A 21,905-nucleotide genomic window follows, 5' to 3' on the forward strand; every position below is an offset into this window, starting at 1 on the left:
GTCTGTATCAAGCACATATATGTGTTCTCTCTCATTCTGTCTAGTCTTGTGAGAATACATCAAGTGACAAAGCCTCAGGTAATAAAATTGTCCCTTTGAGCTTAAATGGTAAGTGGAAGATCCTGTGATTGGAGCACAGTATTTGGAGCTGTAGACATTGTCTATTTGTGATTGTGCCAAAATGCTGCGCAGCCAACTTTTGTGTTTCCAGGGTAATCAAGAGATTGGTAATAAATATAAGGCAAGGATATAGATAATATGTAAATGAGGCTATAAAGATATTCCGTGAAAATGATCAGGGAAAGCCACAATTTAAGAAGGAGACTGCAGCATGAACGTTGTGCCCCACATGAGACAACGGCAGCGGGGATGTCTGTGTATTGCCTTACTCCCAGCACATTACAGCTCTTGCTCTCAGTGCTACCAGAGCAAATATCTGGTCTGCTGAACTCAGGCATTTCTGTGGAATGAACCATTTTTAGTTTTGTCATAAAGCTTTCAAACAGCAGTTTTTGCAGCCCTCCTTCATAATGTCCGCTGGTCTCTCCTATACCTGAGGATGAGGTCAGTGGCCCCTGTGTAGGTTGATCCTTTTTTTTCAACATGCTCTTCTCTGCTAGCAGTCAAAACAGAAGCAAAAGGGAAAAAGGAGAAGAGTTGAGAAACACAGGGGTTAATACTGTGAAGTCTGTGGGTGCAAACAGGATTTTGTTAAAAATGAAAAGAGGCTGGGTGGAGGTAGATAAAAAGAAATCTGAAATAATTGTTCTGTAGAATATGGCCTTTCCACATAGGCAGAAATCCTTCTCTTCACTTCTGTCAGAAGATAGTCAAATAGAGAATGTCGTCTCTTAATTAGAAAGAAAAATACTCATCAAACACATCTCATCACTGGAAAGCTAATGATCCACAGCTGCTAGTCTGAAAGGGCAGGCTTTTTTTCTGAACAGTAGGAAGTGTTAATCATTTTGGATGAGATTTCTTTTTAAAATATACTGTAGTTTGCAAAAGAATAAGATATTCAATACCCTAACTTAAATTATTTTTGAAGTGTTGTACACTAGGGATAGTGTCATGTGTCTCTCTGAATGATCATTTAATGCATGTGTGTCTGACTAAGAGTATAAACTGATGTGATGTTGTAAATGGCCAGTTCATGCCTGTGACTCTGAAAACTTTGATCTCATGTGAGAGAAGAAAAAAGCCCTTCCTTACATTCTTTTATATAGGAAATGGCAGTTGTATTAAACTGTAACCTTTGAGACTCCCACTCATCTCTTTAAAATAGTTAGCTTGTTTCGGTAGTGATAAGCATCTTTTTTTTTACATAGAGAGTCATTATTTTCTTGGAAGGTATAATGCCAGATACAGTCCACTAGATGCTTTACAGACACAGGCAACTCCCAGAACTGTTCTTTTATACTTATTCTTTAGCTTTTCTGGTTTGGTTTTGGGATTTTTTGGTCTATATTTGCTTAATGGATGGATATGTTGGTTTACTTCCCCACCTTTCATGAAGATTTGTACATACCACTTCCCTTCTTCTCTTTCACCTCAACAATCAGGCCTTTTATGACTAAGAACTGGGTCCTAGAGTTTTCTTGCTGTTCTGCACCAGATTTTGGGTTTGCTCATGTTTACTTAAAAGTTTTATCTGATACTGGAAATCTGCTTGTTTTCTCTCATATGCATTTCATGAGTGCATTTCTTGTCTGGGAAGTGTAATGAGGCCATTTAGGTCACAGTGCCATCACGGTGTTGGTCTCACACTGCACACATCTTATTTGTGTTGCACTGTTTTTGTAGTGCCTGGCTGAGACAGTTGCCTGAAAGGAGGAACTGGTTAAAATTCAGGCAGACTAGATGGAAGTTAAAGTGGCAGGTCAGCAAAATCATCTTCAGGAGATGTCAGGCGTAATATCCACACTTTTGAATGGTATGTCCATACAAGCTGTAAAGAGGTAATATCTTAATATGTTTTACTGGCCCTCTGAGTCCAGTACTGTAAGGAATTAATGCCCTTGAAGGTCATTTGGCATTTAGAAACTTCAAGTGAGACCTGGTTGGATGAGAATTCATTGATATTCTGGAGTACAGAGTACATGATGACCATGTTCTTCAGACTCCAGTCAAGTCCATGTCTCCTGAGACTCTGAGTAGATTGTTGGCTTCTTTTTTCTGGGGATTGTTTGAATAGTACTTGATTTTCTTAACCTCTTTCTAACCAAAGTTCAGCTGGGGCCCTAAGAAAGACTGTATTGTGTTGCCTTTTCTCAACAGGTCATCTCTAATACTTACTTTTCTGATACTTGGTGCTGTCTGCTGGCTTCCAGAGCACTCTTCAGTGTGCATGCATTGACTCAGGGCATTTCTGGGGTTAAAGCATGCACGGGTTTTTTGCTTTTCTTTTGAGACACAAAATTTGTTGTTAGTTGGTTACATCTAATTTACCACTCTCTTACAGAAAGCAAACTCACAGAACAGTTCTTGAATGCTATGAGATGTTGTTTGCTTCTACTGTGGTTTTAAGCTGGAGATGAAATACCACACAGCCACTCACTCAACACCCCCCCCCCCCACCCCCCCCCCCCGCTTCTTCCCCCACATCCTGGTGGAATAGGGAGGAGAATTGAAGTAAAACTTTTATGTTGACATAAGAACAGTTTAGTAATTGAAAATAAAGAGAAATGTAGTAATAATGGTAAATAAAAATAGTAATGGTAATAAAAGGGAAAAAAAACCCTACCAGAACAAGTGATGTGCAGTGCAATTTCTCACCACCTGCTGACCCTTGCCAGACCCCTCTTCCTGAACCCAGACCACCCGCCCTTCTGGGTAGGTCCCCCCAGTTTATATCCCGGGCATGACATTCTATGGAGTGGAAATACCCCTTTGGTTCTACTCATCTGTCCCAGCTGTGCTCCCTCCCAGGTTATTTTGGATATTTTCCACTGGCAGAGCGTGAGACAAGGGAAAAAAGGATCCTTGACTTTGGATAAACAGAACTTAGCAAAAAAACCCAAAACATCGGTGTGTTACCAACACCATTCGCATTCTGAATTCAAAACAGCTACTATGCAGAAATTAGCTCTACCCTAGATGAGACCAGCACAGCTTCTTATGCATTACCAGGTCTAACAGATTTCCTTTTAAACCAAACAACCTAAAAAAAGCATTTTTCTTTCAAATGAAAAACTGTTAAAAGTGCCAGTATCCTGGGTTTTGTCTCACACACACTGTTTTTTTCAGTGCTTTCAGTATTTATCATGTTTGTCTTGCAGTTTCATAGGACTTGCGTATACATAGTGGTAGAAAGCACAGGGATTAGGTAAGTTAGCTGATCTTGAGAGATTACCTAAGATGTAGATTTTTTTTCTTTCTATGTGGGAGCTAGTATTTGATAAGAGAATTTTGTTTTCATTCCAAACGAAAATCTAGCAGAAGACTATTAAAATCTGCATTTTATTCTTACTCATCTTTTTACACATCTTGGTGATTAATTTGGGAAAATGAGCTCTGTTTTGCTTTACCTAGGCATTGGCATTTAGGTTTGTGAGTTCTGTAGCACACCACCTTCATTCCTTGTAGTAGGTATTAAAAGTAAAAATATTCAAAATCTTAACTATTTGGATGAAAAAGCTTATGAGGATTTCTGGATGTTTATCCAGCTGCAGTACATAGTGTGATTTGCTTTCACTTTTTTTGTTGTTGTTGTAGTGTCTCTATTGTTTGTTGTCTTTGTTGTTTTGTTTGTTGAACAAACCCAAGTTGTGGCTATAGCTGGCTTAAATAAAAGGGGAAAATAGGGAAAACTGGAGGTAAAAATGATTTTACTTTGTCCCCATCCAAGCCCAATTATTTTTAGTTCTTTCCTGTAAACCATTAATTCTGTAGCAGCATCAGCAGGGAACAGTGTCTAGACCGTGGTGTATGGAGCTGGCAGTGGGGATGGGTTTCTCCAGAGGTGTGATCCCCAAGTGGATCCCATGCTGAAGAGTTATTTAGGCACACTAGGAGATGTAACCCAGCCAGGCTCTGGCAGTCCCTGGTCACAGAGCACTTGAGCTGTTTAGAGCAAACACTGCAACAAATCAGATTTTTCAAAATGGTGGACTTAGGTGGCTTCTCAGCATTCTTTTTAATCCCATTTTTGATGAGTCTGGGGTGAGTTCTATTTTACTATACTTTAATTAAAATAATCATATGATTTTAGTTTTTACTGTGATCTTTTGCTAGTTTTCCATGCAAAAGATTTCTGATTGCTACTTCTGCTTGTTTGTATGACATTACTACAAAATGACCATGTTCTTTTTTCTAAATAGCAAATGAATCTTTATTCAACTCTTGTGCCACCTTTCCACTGCTGCAGGGTTATTTCAAAGCTAAAACCAGATTCACTAACACGTTGAGGTCTTCTTTAAATTAATCACATCCCTGTGACCCTGTGACAAGAAAAATGGAGATAGACTTTTTACAAGGGTATGTAGTGATACAGCAAGGGATAATGGCTTTAAACTGAAAGAGGAGAGGTTTAAATTAGGTATTAGGAAGAAATTCCTTATTGTTGAGGGTGGTGATGCTGGAACAGGTTGCCCAGAGAAGTTGTGAATGCCCCATCCCTAGAAGTGTTCAGGGCCAGGTCAGGTGAGGCTCTGAGCAGTCTGGTCTAGTGAAAGGTGTCCCTGCTTTTGTCGGGGGGAGGGGGGAGCAGAGGTGTGCATCTAGGTGCCTTTAAGGTCCCTTCCAACCCAAGCCATTCTATGATTCATGAAAGCAGCTAACCTTTCTTAAGATGTAATCTTATTTTTATGCTATTTTGCATTGTCAACAAAAGCATTATTTTATGAGAGGACAATTAATATTCCTCTTAGATGATAGTACATCTTTCTTTTCCAAGAATTAAGGTAGGAAGGATTGGGAAGTGTAGCAGTTGTATCATGCAGGTAAGTGTGAGTCAGCAAAGTGGTTGAACAACACTCCTGTCTAAGGAGATGTGGGTTTCTTTATAATTGTTTTAATTTATTGGTCTTAACTTTGTACAAGAGTTTAATGTAATGCTGATTTCAATCACTTCTTTTCCTGCCCTGTCTTCTAGCTTTTTCTTTTTGTGGTCTGGAACTTTGAGCTCTACATGATACCACTGGCTTTGTTGTTGCTGCTGGCATGGAACTACTTCTTGATCGTATCAGGAAAAGATAACAGGCAACATGATACAGTAAGTCTTCTCTACTTCAAGGGCATACACGTCCTTTTCTTTTTTTAACTAGGTAAAATTTTTAAACTGTATTTAAATACGATATTTTTTTCAAAATGTCTCCCTTCATGATATTTGGTGGACAATTTTCCCACCTGCAATTTAATTTTATTCTGGCTGTCCAATAAGTGTGTCTGGTTTTGTTGAAATGTCATGCAAAAATATAATGGAACATGCACTATCTATAGGATCTGTTTTGTGTGGGAGGAGAGAGGCTTATTGTTCAGGAAAAGGCAAATTCTTTGAAAATGATTTTGTATGGCTAAGTCCTTATGTCGTATTTTTTATTTCACATGTTGAAGTTAAAGATTAAAATTATTCCAGTTTTTTAACAGTTTCAGAATGTATCACATTTTACTGTATTTCACAATTCATCATTAATATGCATTGAGCTTAATATTAGCTTTTTCTTATTTTCTTCTCTTCATCTGATGCCATCATTTAATTAACTGCACGTAGTTGGGATATAATGTAGCAAAAACTTACTAATAACTGGCATTTATTAATAATATTAACATGGTTTAGATTTTCAGAAGTACAGATTAAAATTTGAAGTTGTATTCTATGCTGTGCAAATTTTCTAGCATCCAGGCAAATAAAGGATTTTGCATGAGGTACTGTTGAGCCTTAGGAATTCAGTATTTGTACTAGTTCTTGTATCCCAAAAGCAGCATGTTGTCTACTACTTCATGATCTGAATGGATAACTGAATGGGTGAGTGAAAAGCCAAAACAGATCAGATAACTGGTCTCTAAAGACAGTGGTTAATGGAGGTCAGTAACAAAGGGGCTACCACAGTGCAAGGTCCTGTTTAACATCTCTTCTGGTGATGTACAGGAGATGATAATGCACCCCCATCAAGTTTTTTGGGTTACATCAGGTGTTTGGGACTATTTGACACTCTGGATCTGCCGCTCAAAGGGATCTAAGTGGGTTGGATAAATGAGCTGATAGGAACCTCATGAAATTCAAAAAGGAAAAATCCTGCTCTTGGGGAGAAATAACCTGTTGAGATGATACAGAGTGGGACTTGATTGTCTGAAAGAAGCTGTTTGAATTGGTCTTAGTGGATTGAGGGAAGTGGTTATCTCCACTCATCAGCACTTGCCAGAATGAATCTGGAATAGTGTGCAGTTTGGGACACACCAGTTCAAGAAAGTCATTGAATGACTTTAGTGAGTTCAGTGAAGGGCTACCAAGATGATCAGGGGCTTAGGGCCTCATCAACCAGCCCTTGAGAAGAAGCTGAGGGAAGCGGGCTTGAAAGATCGTGGAGAATAGAAGGCTTTTAGCGACTGGAACACCCTGTAAGGAGGCTGTGGTGGAACAGGCAACAAGCTTCATTTGAAAGTTCAGACTGGAAAACCTTTTTTAACATGAGAATTCTTAAGCAGTGGAAGAGGTTGCCCAGGAAAGTGATGTTGCTATAGGAAGTTTCCAGGACCTGACTGAATAAAGCTCTGAGGAACCTGATCTGACCTCATGGCTGACCCTGCTTTAAGCAGGAATTTGGAAATCCCTTCCAGCCTGAGTGATCCCCTAATGCCTAGCAACTGCAATTATTAGAACCCATGCAGCCCTGATCCCAACATTGTTGTTACCTGTCTATGTCACTAAGACTGTTATGCTTCCAAGGATTATCTAAAATTAAGGTGGGGGGATGGTAGAGATATTCCCTAACATTAAAAATATGGTTACATTTACGGAAAAAGCCTAAGATCAAGATTCAAAAGATGCAGTGCTTAAAACACGGCCCATTGTCTCCTGATGGCTGAAATGCTTAAAGCTTCTCAACCTGAAGATTTTGTAAGTACCTGAAATCCCTGGTGAAAGGAGAAATTTCACTTGTGAGCTGCAATACACTTAATTTCTCTCTGAAATACCACCTGTCTGGGAAGATTATCTGGTCATACAACTTTTCTAACAAACTAAGGAAGCTAGTGATAGACTCTCAGTTGAGAATACCAAATGCTGCTCCTAAAACTCTCCTCTTGCTGAGAGTGCTTCAGACCAAGCTAATACAGCCTATGTCAAGCAACCATGTTGATTTCAAATGTTTGATATCTGTGCCATTAATGACTGTTTTTTCTTTATGTATATCAGAAGAAGGTTGGGCCCTTGTTTTTAATGATTCGAGTTTGGTTATCATCATGTTGACTATCTACCTTCAGTAAAGTCATCTGCAGATTTATTTTAAGCCTTTCTAATTAACTCATGAGTCTTCAGTAATATCAGGAGTCCTTAGCATGGTATCATTAGAATAGAAATAATTTAAATACTTATGTTTCCTATGCAGAGTGTAAATTTATCTAAATCAATTACACAGTGTTTCCTAGTGGCTAGAGAATGCTTCAATATTCACATGATCCAGCTTCTGTTCCCAAGTCTTCAGAGATTCCTTGTGTGTCTCAGTGAGATCATTGACTACTTAGAATATCATCTAACTTTAGAAGTTACTTCAAAAACCTAAGGCTGATGATAAGACACAAAGATAAATGTATTTGTGAACTTTTCTTACCTGATTAACATTAGACTAGCATAGTTTAAAATTGTATATGCTTTGTACTTGTTTGATGTCTATGGAACATACTTAAATTTGGGGCCATGCAAAGCACCTCAGAAGAGTTGGTTTCTGTTGTAATACCTCTATTAGAAAACAACTATCAATTGTCTCATCAGTCCAGGTGCTAGGGACCGCCCTTCTTCTGCAGGTCAGTGATTAGTGATCACTGAGTTTCTGTCTGGTTATGGCAGATAGACCAACCTTAACTCATCCTTGTTTGACCATCTATAGATAAGATATTGTTTGCTTTTTCCTATTGGGCATCAGGGTATTTTTGAAGTAGTTTGAAACTTATTTCGTCATGGAGTAGTTCAGCTGCCAAACAAAGTACCTCTGTTATAACATGAACCTGTGTTTCTTGTTTGAGTGCAAGTATGGTTATTTTGCCATTTATTACAATTCCTAATGAGTTATAAATGTGATTCCTTTCTTGAATTCAAGGTGCAATGTGGTTGGGGCAAAGGGGAGGCTCAAGTGTATTTCATAACAGGAGATAAGTCTACTGAAATGTCCAACAGAGAGGTGAAGCAGCAGACTATGCCTCTATGGATTCAGTTGGACTCTTTGTAGGATTGATGTTCATTTTGGTTTTAGTCCAACACTGATGCAAATTTCCAAAAGAAATGTCAGATTCCCTATCTTTTGTACATTTTGATCAAGATTAGTTGTATTTCTGAAAGATAGGAACTCTTGCATTAAACATTTGTGCAAGTGACTGTAGATAGATGTAGATTTAGTGGATGGTTCTGAACTGTACTAAAACAAATGAATTTCTGTCATTGAGTCATGTGGCAGGTATAAAAATCACATTATAAATATTTCTTGCCAGTATTAAGTGAGGAAAAAATAACCAAGATGGCATTATTAAGGCCTTCATCTGAATTTTACAGTAACATTTTTGCCTGAAGTACACCCAGCTGCTTTCTCCAAGGATCTTTACACTTTCTTATAATCATACTCCTGAGTATCTGACCTCACAAAATCATTTATTTTTAGCACAACTGCTGTTGTCATATTAAACCATGATCACCTAAACACACAAGATTAGAACGGAGAGAATCTTACTAGGCTGAGATTTTTTTCTTCTCCTGCCTTTTTTCCATTACTTTTTTCACATCCTCTGTGGGAGAGGTATCAACGACTGCTGTGTTTCTGTCACCACTCCCTGCCACTCCTTGTCACCTGTGCTGGATCTGTGTGGTGGGGAGCATGCTGCTCCCCACCACACATGTGCATGTGTGGGGAGCACATTGCCTATGGAAGGTACTGCAAACTAACAGAAAGTGTGCTGGGGTTAAAACCTTATTGTCAGTATTTTTAAGAAGCTACTTAATACTTTCATGATTTCAAATATACAAAAAAAAAAAATCCCTCACCTTTGTAGCTTGGAGAAAACAGCAGTGCTCCTCTCTGGTGTCTGGGATCTTTTTTATGTTTCTAAGCAAAAGTCACAGTCATTATTAACTGCATGGAGTTAATGGGAAAAAATTTTGTTGGTTTTGGTTCTGTTTTTTTTGTTACTTGTACATTTCTACTTCAGGCTGTGTTCTGCATGTTCTGGCTACCTGCTTGAGCTGCCTAACTTAAAGAATGGTCAGATAATCTCCCAAAGTGACTTAAAATGTTCCCACTGTCCAGCTGCTCTTGTCCCTTTCACTGGGATGAAACAGTTGATTATATGGTTGGAGTGTGTCATATGAAGAATTAAGAACAGTTTGCATAGCTATGAAGCATTATTTTTACCCTGTGTACATAAGCCTGGCTACCACAATTAGGACAAACTGTGACAGTCTCTGTCACAGCTGTCATAGCTGTTGGTCTATAATGCTTAACTACTGTAACAGGCATATTGGATCTCCTCTGGTGACACTGCAAGTTCTTGTTCTTCCATGACCAAATAGGTAGCAGACAGGGAGCGCAGGTCATTTTCTCCTCCATCCTGCCTGTGGAGGAGTGGACAAATCTGAAAGAACAATAACCACTTGCTCTTACTGACAGCAGGGACTTGTTTTTTTTTTTTACAACTGGAGGATACTTTTTGAGGATTAAGGACTACTAGGAAAAGATACACCTCGCCACATGGGGCAAAATCTTCTTTCCCAGAAGGCTGTCCAATCTGTTGAGGAGAGCATTAAATGAAAAAAAATGGGGGAGGCAGGTGATGGTGACCCACAAAAGTGATTTCTCAAGTGAGGAATCACAGAATAGTTTGATTTGGAGGGGACCTTCAGAGGGACACCTTCCACCAGACCAGGTTGCTCAAAGCCCTGTCCAACCTGGCCTTGGAATTTTGCCAGGGATGGAGCACCCATAGCTTCTCTGGGCAACCTGTTCCAGTTCCTCAGTACCCTCACAATGAAGAATTTCTTCCCAATATCTAATCTAGACCTGCTTTCTGTCAGTTTGAAGCTATTGCCCCTTGTCCTGTCAAGAAATTTGTGGACTGAGTTGGCAAGAAAAAGGTGCAGGGTGAATGGACAGGAGAACCCTCAAAACCAATCCAACAGGACAGATGTGCCCCCCAGGCCAGGTGTAGGCACACAAATAAGGAAATGCCTCTGGAAAAGTCTCTCATACCCTCTCTGAGAATCCAGCATGTCAGACATCTCTCCATTAAGTAGATTAGTGTGCACAATATGGGAATCAGTAGGAGTTCAGAGGTCCATGTGCAGCTACATTCATTCACGATCATAGAAATGCAGTGAAATTGCTGTTGTGTCCATATGCAGTGCATCTATACTTGCTTTTTAGTCAGGACAGGCTGGGAAGGTAGGGAGTGGGAGTTGCTCTTCATTCCAGCAAAGGGAGGATGATGAAGGGATCAAGGCATCTGGCATACAAGGAGAAGCTGAGCAAGCTGGTCCTGTTCTGTGTGGAGAACAATGATGTGTATAAATGGCTGAAGAGAGCAGAAGAGAGACAGCCTCTTCTCAGTGGTGCTCCATGGCCACAAACCAAAATACATGAAAGTTCATCTGAACACAAGAAAGCACTAAAATTGTGACTGTGGTCACAACCAGGGCCAGATTGCCATGAGAGGTTCTGAAGCGCTCATCCGTGAAGATATTCAAGACCTCTCAGGACATGGGCCTTGGCAATGTGCTCAGAGGTGACCTTGTGTGAGTAGGGAGGTTGGGCTTGATGATGTCTGCTTGGAGCGGGGAGGACAGGATGTCCCTGCCAACCTCTGCCACTCTGATATTGTCTGAAGATACTAATCTTTCTCTCCTTTTGGTCTGCTATTTGTTAGGGGTTTTTTTCCAAGCAATTTAACATTTAATGGAAGAATAATGTACATCCCTGAAGGTACCTGTGAATGTTCTTCTGCTGTTTATACTCCCATGGAGAAGAGGTTTGATCACTTAATATCTTGCACTGATAGTTAATACTTAGAGCTTTTATGGAAGTATTAAATAGCCGATTTCCTCTTGAAGTTATGAGATGCACGTGTCATTGCATAGAAAATGATGCTAAATAGCTGTGAGTTAATGTGCCATACACAATTTTTTATGAATTTGCATAATGAAGTATATATATTATTTATCTTTTAAGAATTATATAAAGTGACAACAAGGCATCTTCTACATTGTAGATTTTTTCCTACAGACTTTGATGATTTATATATGTGTGTTTCTATCAGATGTTAGAACTAGCCATGTTTTGGGTGAAATTTTGAGAATAGAAGAAAAATAATTTTGTTAAAGACAGACTTTTATTTTGAGATTTTAAGCAGTTTTCTCTGGATACTTTTCTGTAGTCCTCCAATATGAGGACTCAAATCCTCATGTGTATTCTGGGAATTGCCAAATGAAGAAAAACAGAAGAGAATGAGAAGAATGATGCTTATCAATATATCCATCTCAGTGAATTCTTTCTTCACTTAAGAAAAGGCGGCAAGCACAATGAGCTTGAGTTGATCATAGAAGCCCAGCTCACTTGCTCCTAGGAGATCTTTTCTGATTAGAATCCTGTCATTTTGTTCTAGGAGCCAGGCAACAGTGTCTGTCAGAGCACTGTCAGGTGGATATGTTGTTGCTCCTGTTTGGGGCTGAGAGTGCCATTTTGCAGTACACTCAATGCACAAACTAACCCTTACCAGGAGAGTGCCTGACTTTAACCAGCTGTTTTCCTAGAAACTGAAAACTGAGTTACCAAGTAAGTAAACAAACCAGGAATTGGATTTTTTTTTCTGTTTCTTCACTTTATGGTCTTAGAGACCGAGTCCTGACAGTTCTTAGATTCAAAGGCTTTCATGTGGACACGAATACAGGACAAATACCAAGTGCTTCAGATCCCTTGCCAGTGTGATTCTTTGGGGTTTTGAGCTTCAAGTCTGGAAGTTCTACTCTGCCAGGGAGTCTGCAGAGATTTCTAACTGCAGACTAAATTCTTGCTATGATGGAATAATGAAAAAAATAAATGTCAATGTCCCTGTATTCTAGCTAGACAGTGTCTGGAATATGCCATTTGCACAAGATACAAAAAGGACATTGTCAGGTGAGGAAGTACATCTTGCCTTCTTTCTGACTGTACTTTCCTGAGAAGTTTTGCCTCTGGTATGATAGCAACAGCAGCAGCCACAAAACTCTCCAACATAAGGGGTGGTGGGAGCACACAGAGTTAGCCACAGAATAATATGTGTGCGAAACTAGCTGGGTTCATGGCTTTAAAAGTAAGGGAAGTACAGTTGTTTTTATAAAATTATTTTCAACATTATGCAGAACTGATTTTACCTTGTATTTTCTAGCCCCTAACCAATCATAAACTTTGTTTTCATTTGTTATCAATAAAAGAAGTTAGAAGGGCTTTTGCAAATGAGTCATAACCTGTCTCTGGGCAGGGTGGGTGCTGTAAAAGAACAAGGACTATTGCCAACATGTGCCTGAATATTAAGTAGTCCACTAAGAATCGCCATCTCCATGCAGATGATTGTTTTTTCTATGTGATCCATACAGTCAGGAAATAAAAATACAATGTAGTGCTCCACAATGGGACAGGGTGAGGTTTTTTTTAATATATCAGAAAAGAAACATGAAAATGTCATCTTAATCATGCATATAAATTTTATTGATCAAGTCTAATTTTTATGAGTGCAAATAATCACTGAAGCTGGACAAATTTGCTCTAGATTGTAACAGAAACATAATTTTAATGTTTAGTGGCCTGCTGCATTTAAATGGAGAATTATCTTTATGAAACATCCTCTTCATAATTTGCCATTAAATGAGAACAGAACAAATCAACATAAATCTTACATAAATGTTGATACTATAAATATTTTAAATACATTGAGTACCAATTCAACAGTCCCACAGTACACTATGTAAAGAAATATATTGGGTGGCAAGCATTTCTCTTCTGCAGCGTAACAGAATGTGGTGCTGCAAGTGACTGCCTGGGCTGCAGTTAAAAGAGGCTGTTCATGCTGCAGTCATAATCCCTCTGTCAGAGGTTTGCATGCAGTAGTAGAGCATGTAGTAAACTCCTTGGTAAAACTTTACGTGCCTGTTCTTAACCCACTAGCAGCTGCAAAACCCAAATGCACTACAGAATTTTGAATGTTTTGGCTTGTTTTGATCACCTGAACAGAAAAGGCCAAAACGAAAACTGCACCCTAAATATCTCCAGCATTTTTTAAAAAATAAAATTGGATGTATTTTTTTTCTGTCAGAAACCAACTGGGTTTTTTAAATTAATTTTGCCACATTTTATTTCCACAATCTTTCAATACTGCTGGCATCTAAAATAAATTTGAAGTTTACTGCACAGAGGAAGCATTTTTTGTATGAGACTGTTATAATGATTTTTTTTTTTTTTTTGCATTTGCCTTCAGATTTAAATGGCAACAAGATTCACTTGACAGGGTGTAGTGGCTGTTATAAATAATCAATACCACATAACCTAATATCAGTTTAGTTTCTAGAAAAAATTCCCATAGTAATGTGAGATTTTTACTCATTTTTGTTTGGCTTTCTATCACTTTAGCATATTTTAATAAAGCCAAGACTTTAAGAACTTTGGGATTTTACTGTATTTACAGAAATGTACAAACACCAGGAAAAAAATACCTAACTGAAATTACAACAATATGTGTATTACATACAATTTCACCTAAAATATGTAACATAAATTTTTTGACCAAAAAGCCAGTCAGCTTCAAATCTGCGTCTAAGAGGCTGAGTCACACCCATAAGCTTAAAATAACTTGGATAAATGCTATTTCATAACAGAAGCATATCTAGTCCTACTAGAATATGGAAACAATATATTTGAAAAGAAATAATAATAACAATAAAAATGTATAATGAGCCATTGTGTTCTTTATAAGATAATTAATCATGATTTGCCCAAGAACTCTGATTCACAATATTTTGTGAAGGCATTATTTTTAATAGTCCTGCATCTTAATCTTTCATTGATACTTAGCCAAGCAAAGAATGCAGTTATTTTTATTCTGCTGAACTAAAAAGGAAGCATTCTGAGAGATCTGACATTTCAAGTGTACAGTACATATTGAAGCCTTTAGATGGAGACATACTTCAAATAAACACCTAATATTCAGTTCCCAGTGCACTGCGTAAATACAAGAAAAACCTAAAAAAAAAAAAGATACCCAAATATTGAAAGAAAATGAGAGAAATGGTATGGTATTTGTACCATCGTAATGTTAAAAATTACTTGCTCTTAACTACATTGGCAGTTGAATATTGAGGGCATATATAGCTGACAACAGCAAAAAGGTTACATGTTCTTGTATAATCAACTGTATTTATTGCTGATACATGTTTCCAAGAAATGTATTATACTGTAAATAAAATTCTGCTGTTGACATTACAGAACTGTGTAATCAGCAGCTTGCATCAAAAGGCTCTGATAGCCGTATTAGTCTCATTTCCTATTAAGAATCAGAATAAATCACATTATGAGCACTTCCCAGAATAAGCTAACAAAATGCATTGTTAGAAGACATAATTTGAGTGCCTATGTAAAAATCAGAAAGTATTTTAGCAGTAACGTACTAATGCTTTTCTTTTTATTCTCCTGTCTTCTGTACTGCAAGATATTCAACATTACTGGGAAGTTTATCACACCAATTATTGTAGCTAATAATTCAGTTATTCTGATGATAACTACAGATGAATACCCCAAGATCAAAATATTAATAGTTAATAATTAATAGTATAAATCTGATTGGACCCAGATATACTGTACTTCTAAATCAGAATCTGTTAATTTGATTTTTATTTTCCTTACAAATGTGGCAAAGAAAAGGTGGACATTTTAATTAAGATGTATCTCCTGTAAAGTTTCTCCTTGGAAATTCCATAAAAGAAGCAGACATCATGTTGTGAAAATGAGTGCCTAACTGCTGCTGTAGTGTGCTTGTGGACAATGGATATCTTTCCTTCAAATTAAGTACCAGGAAATTATCTGAGACAGCCCAAATAGTTTTATGCATCCTTCTTAATCCGTACACATTGCATAATTTTATATTACACTTACAGGCATACATTGAGTTGCATGGCTCACAAGCTTGCAGTGTATTTTATGTCAGGACAATATGAATATAAATCCAAACAGTCCTGAACAGTATAATTCTGACTACATTATTTTCACATCTAAAATGAAGTAAATTTGGAACCAAATCTCATCCTCACTTTTGATTTCTTTTATGAATTTTAATACTTAGAAAATACAAATGTCTGTAGATATTTTGAAATCATGACGTGTGCGGCATAGAAAGTGTTTTGTTTTTATTGGAAACTGCCTAGATTTGAAGGACTACAAGTAAGATCTAAGCAGATGTGGAGAAGTTCTAATGAGGGGCATTGCTTCATATTAACGTATTAAGGTTAACAGTCATCACAGCTATCTGCAGAGTTAATGCCCTTTATTTTTCCTTTCTTTTTCTTTATTTTACATGTCAGTGCAGAGCAAATATTATAAACATGTAAAGACATCAGAGTATCTTCTGTGCAGGTGTTTCTTTTGGATCAGCTGAAAAACATAGAACAGAGAGAATTAATGATGGTTTGCACACTTTGAGAAACGACAGGCTGACGCTAAGAGAGAAGGACCTTTAATTAAAAGTGGTGCTAAGTTTCAGAGCCTCACTTTTCCACTGATTTTTTAGATTGAGAAGGTATTTCTAAGTTCTCTATAGCTGTAGGGCTTTGATTTAACACACCTGTAAATAACTAGAATCCAACTCTGCTTTGCAGATGTTGAGGTTAGAAGTCAAAATGAATTATTTTCTCAGAAATTCTATTCTCTTTGTTAGTCAGTAGATCTTTAGAATAAATGCAATTTGTATTTAATATCAGTTTCCTCAGAAGAGTGCATTCTAGCCCACAGATGCTGAGGTTTTCTTCAGTGTGAAAATGTGATGGCTGTACTTCCTTCTGGTGACCTGGTGTATAGTATCTGTGGAGACAGAGCAATGGTCCTCCAGTCTATTATGTCTAGTTTCTTTCAAGACCTTCCACCAATATGCATCATCTAAGTCTGTGACAAGTGATATTACAGAAGGTCATGTCACTTTTAACTGTTTGCATCAGATTTTTCTTATTTCCCTAGTGTCCCTCCGTTGTTTGATTAATACTACTTGATTTCAAACAAGGTATCAGAAGGCATCATTTAGAGTGAATATTCTAAGGACAGTGTAAGATTTTTGCCATAGAACTTTTATTAAAATAAATATAACATTTCAGTTTATCTTTATTTGCTTTTTTTTGCCCACCTTCTCTCTCCTCTCCCTCCTTCCCCATTACCTCCCTCCCTCCCTTATACCTTCTCCAGGTATAATGCTTGACATAAGGATACAAAAAACTACCATGTTCCTTCAAAACAGAGTGGAAGATGGGCACTTTATTTGAATAGAAATGAGGCAGAATCAAAGGATTAAAAAATCCATTGTGGGGGATTTTTCTATTGTATTCTTAATCCAATTGTAAACTGAAATCTGTGTTCAGATCTACCGTACCTCTCTTGAACAGCCTTGCTTTGTTCTGCAGTAGACTATACTTCACACTTTTGTAAGGATTCAGTGTGCCAATAATTCATATATCATATGACTATGAAGAATCTACTTTCCTTGTTTTAATTTGTGGCAGAGTTCTGAAAACACTTGTTTTGGTGCTTTAATGAATTTTATTATGTCCATATTGTCTGAATGTTTGTGTTTGTTGGGTTTTTTTCTTTTTGTATACTTCAAAGAATTATTTATGCATCTTGGGCACTGGCACACTTCATTACATTTTATTTTGCTACAAAAAAATGAATTCTGTTTTTCTTCCCAAACAGTTCAGTACTCCATATCTCAATGTAATTGATGGCATGGCTAAACTAGAAAAAAAACATAGACTGATAGTGGCTTTTGAATTAAAAAAAGTAGTGAAGGAGAGGGAAATCTGGGCTTAGTCTGATACTTAAGTAATTTCAAAGGACTTTTTATGCCCTTTGAAGAAGTTAACATTTTGCCTATCTATGGATGTAATGTAGTTTGAGATCATTAGATGTGGAAGGAAAAAACACACCTGAGTCTGAAGTGTTATTATCTTGATAATTTATTGTCATGCAAGTGATTTCCATAAGGTGCCATCATTTACAACAGTTTTAGAGATTTCCAGTTCAACTGATTGTCTCCATGCTAATTTGAATGCTGATGTGAGATAGGCATCCTGCTATTCAACCTTCTCAAGGAAACAAAATTCCTGGATGTGCGTAAAAGAGATCTTTAAGTGTCTGGATGTCCTGGGTTGCAGTGTATTCTATTACCATCCTCATGAACTGTTGAAATCAGGTGGGGCAGTGTTTCCTTGCCTCCTCCCCCCAGACTATCTTTCTGTTAATTGCCCATCATTGTCCTGCCACCTGACTCAGCGATAACTCCCTCCGGACTATCTTCTGTTAATGAGCCTAATCAACACTTGGCCTCATGACTCATTACCCCATTGTGAGATGCTCCACCCAGAGGGAGGAACCAAGCATCCCATCGTGGATATAATCTGGGACTCTGAACACCAGAGACAACCCTTTCCACTGGATTTCCAGAGGACAGGAGCTACACAGCCACCACTGGACTTTCTGAGGAAGAGCAGACCCTTTTTCTACAGGATCACCGCTTCAGAGGACTGCAGCCACCATTCTAGCAGACTGCTACCACCACCCTGCCTAACAGGGACTCAGGTTGTATCTTGACTCTGTCAGTTTGAACCCGTGTTTTCTTTTACATTTTCTTCCTTTTCTTTAATTTCCATTAAATTGTTATTCTGACTTGGTGCCTCCCACTGGTTTGTTTTCAAACTAGTACATAATTTGGCACCCAAAGTGGGGCTGGCTCTGAGAAAAAGTCAGAATTACAATTTTGTGTTAACAGAAACCTATTCACCATGGTGCTCAGCTGGTCTGCATGGGTACTGTATCTTGCTCTCTATATTTTTCCTCACATGGGGAACTACCTGTCTGTTGTGTTACTCCTGTTAGAACCAGGGAATGGTATGAGAATTGCTTTATTGGTTTATTATGTCTATAGCATAATAACCTGCAAGGCGATGAATACCATTTGGAATATATACTCAATTTTGTTTGGCTGTCCTAGTCTGGGCTCCTATGTCTGGGATCTCTTCAACAATCGCACCCAGCCCCTGGTGGGAGGAGTAGAGAGTGGTTTCTTCCAGCCTTTCAGGCCAGGCACAGCAGTTTTTGAAAATATTGAATTCCCTCTGGATGTTAAGGATGGTATAATCTTCTTGTCAGTTCTATTCTCTTTTTTCTCTATGGCCTGCATTGTGTACACCATGCTTAGAAACAAAACACTACTTAGTGTGGTGCAACGTCTGCTTGAGGAGGAGGTAAAAAGGAGCAAAGCAGCGAATACCATGTCTACACAGACTGTCACACAGAAAGGAACCAAAAGCAAAGCAACCGCATCCATTTCTATGCAGACTGTCACAGAGGAGAAAGAAACCAAACACAAAGCAACAGTGTCCATCTCTACGCAGACTGACACAGAGGAGAAAGAAACCAAACAGAAAGCAACAGTGTCCATCTCTACACAGACTGTCACAGAGGAGAAAGGAACCAAATGAAAAACAACAGCGTCCATGTCTACGCAGACTGACTCAGAGGAGAAAGGAACCAAAAGCACTGTCAGCGTCCCCATGCAAACCATCACTGAACCAGAACAGCCTAAACCGATTGCAGTTGCCCCCGTGCAGAAGAAATCAAAAAGCAAATCAGCCTGCATTGTGACTGACGAGGATGCAGCAGGACCTTCGCACCCAGCAGAAGAGGCAGAGCCAGAGATCATCACTCGATCGCTATCCCTGGGTGAGCTGCGTGACCTGCGGAGGGAATTCACCCGCCAGACGAACGAGTCTATCCTGACCTGGCTGCTCCGCATCTGGGACGCTGCAGCCAATGACACCATTCTGGACGGAAGTGAGGCCAGGCAGCTGGGATCTCTGTCCCGGGATGTGGTCATTGACCAGGGAATCGGGAGAACCCAAGAAACCCTCAGCCTCTGGCGGTGACTGCTTACAAGTGTAAGGGACAGGTACCTTTGTAAAGAAGACCTCCAGGTGCACCAAGGAAAATGGAGCACAATGGAACAAGGTATCCGGTGCCTGAGGGAATTGGCTGTGATGGAGATCATTTTCTCAGAAGACAAGAGATTTCCTAAGAGCCCAGATGGTGTCCAGTGCACGTCACAGATGTGGTTGAGGTTTGCATGCCTTGGACCAGAGATATACTCCCGTTACCTAGCAACGCTGCAATGGAGGGAAGGCGAGGACAGGGTGGGCGTCTTGGTGAACAAACTGAGGATTTACGAGGACACCATCACAGCCCCATTTCGCACCCATGTCTCATCCGTGGAAACAAGTCTTTTGGCTGAGCAAGTCCGGAGCTTGATTGAAGAAGGCCATCAGAAACTGAAAAACGAACTTAAGGAAGAGATTTACCACATCCCGCCAGAACCAACAAGAGTCTCTGCCATTAGGAGCTGGCGTCCCCCAACCAGGGAGAGAGGATACACCCCACGAGGTAACCTCTGGTTTTTCCTTCAGGAACATGGAGAAGACATGAGTAAGTGGGATGGAAAACCCACCTCCTCCTTAGCAGCTCGGGTACGGGAACTAAAAAGAGGGACAACTACCACAAGAACCACATCTAGAGTCAACATTGCTCCAGTCTCTAGCACACAGAACTCCAGACAGTATAGGAATGATAATATGACCGATCCTCTTGAAGGGACCTCAGGAACGTATTCACCGGAAGGGAGCAACATTCAACATGACCAGGAATAGAGGGGCCCTGCCTCTAGCCAGGTAGAGGAAAGGGAGAATCGGGTCTTTTGGACTGTGTGGGTCCGATGGCCTGGCACATCTGACCCACAAAAATACACAGCTTTGGTTGACACAGGTGCTCAATGTACTCCGATGCCATCAAGGTATGTGGGAGCAGAACCCATTTCTATTTCTGGGGTGACAGGAGGATCCCAGCAGCTGACTGTACTGGAAGCTGAAGTGAGTTTAACTGGGAATGAGTGGCAGAAACACCCCATCGTGACTGGCCCGGAGGCCCCATGCATTCTCGGCATAGACTATCTCAGAAATGGATATTTTAAGGACCCAAAAGGACATCGTTGGGCTTTTGGGATAGCTGCTGTGGAGACAGAAGATATCAGACAACTGAGTACATTGCCTGGCCTCTCAGATGACCCCTCTGCTGTGGGACTGCTAAGAGTTGAAGAACAACAGGTGCCAATCACCACAGCAACAGTGCACCGTCGGCAATACCGCACCGACAGAGACTCTGTGGTTCCCATCCATGAGATGATTCGCAAACTGGAGAGCCAAGGGGTGGTCAGCAAGGCCCATTCACCTTTCAACAGCCCTATATGGCCAGTGCGTAAGTCCAGTGGAGAATGGAGGCTGACGGTGGACTACCGTGGCCTGAATGAGGTCACGCCACCATTGAGTGCTGCTGTGCCGGACATGTTGGAACTTCAGTACGAGCTGGAGTCCAAAGCAGTGAAGTGGTACTCCACTATTGACATTGCCAATGCCTTCTTCTCCATTCCTTTGGCAGCAGAATGCAGGCCCCAGTTTGCTTTCACCTGGAAGGGTGTGCAATACACCTGGAACCGACTGCCCCAGGGGTGGAAGCACAGTCCCACCATTTGCCACGGACTGATCCAGACTGCATTGGAAAAGGGTGAGGCTCCAGAACATCTGCAATACATTGATGACATCATCGTGTGGGGAAAGACAGCAAAGGAAGTATTTGAGAAAGGAGAGATAATCATCCAGATTCTCCTGGAAGCTGGCTTTGTCATCAAAAGGAGCAAAGTCAAGGGACCTGCCCGAGAGATCCAGTTCCTGGGAGTAAAGTGGCAAGATGGACAACGTCAGATTCCCACTGAGGTCATCAATAAGATCACTGCAATGTCTCCGCCGACCAACAAGAAGGAAACACAAGCTTTCCTAGGCGCCATAGGTTTCTGGAGAATGCACATTCCCAAGTGCAGCCAGATCGTGAGCCCTCTCTACCTGGTTACCCGCAAGAAGAACGATTTCCACTGGGGCCCTGAACAGCAGCAAGCCTTTGCCCAGATCAAGCAGGAAATTGCTCATGCGGTAGCCCTTGGCCCAGTCAGGACAGGACCAGAGGTGAAGAACGTGCTCTACTCTGCAGCCGGGAACAATGGTCTGTCCTGGAGCCTCTGGCAGAAGGTGCCTGGCCGACCACTGGGATTCTGGAGCCAAAGCTACAGAAGGTCTGAAGCCAACTACACTCCCACAGAGAAAGAAATCTTGGCTGCCTATGAAGGAGTCCAAGCTGCCTCAGAGGTAATCGGCACTGAAGCACAGTTGCTTCTGGCACCCCGACTACCGGTGCTGGGTTGGATGTTCAAGGGAAAGGTTCCTTCCACGCATCACGCCACCGACACCACATGGAGCAAATGGATTGCTCTCATCACACAGCGTGCCTGTATTGGAAACCCGAATTGCCCTGGGATTCTGGAAATTATAACAAACTGGCCTGAAGGTAAGACTTTTGGATTATCTTCTGAAGAAGAGGAAG

General features: G+C 40.0%; 1 protein-coding gene across 1 annotated transcript in view; it reads left to right on the forward strand.

The window, feature by feature from the left end:
- Positions 1–21,905, forward strand: part of MCTP1 (multiple C2 and transmembrane domain containing 1) — a gene marked incomplete at its 3' end in the record, with an annotated part of 236,492 nt that overhangs the window by 172,598 nt on the left and 41,989 nt on the right. Inside the window, exon 16 of the mRNA XM_082302006.1 lies at positions 5,096–5,215. Coding sequence (XP_082158132.1) covers positions 5,096–5,215 — 120 coding nt within the window. The remainder of the gene's footprint in view (positions 1–5,095; positions 5,216–21,905) is intronic.

The sequence above is a fragment of the Coloeus monedula genome, assembly GCF_965178545.1.
Source record: "Coloeus monedula genome assembly, chromosome: Z".
NCBI lineage: Eukaryota > Metazoa > Chordata > Aves > Passeriformes > Corvidae > Coloeus > Coloeus monedula.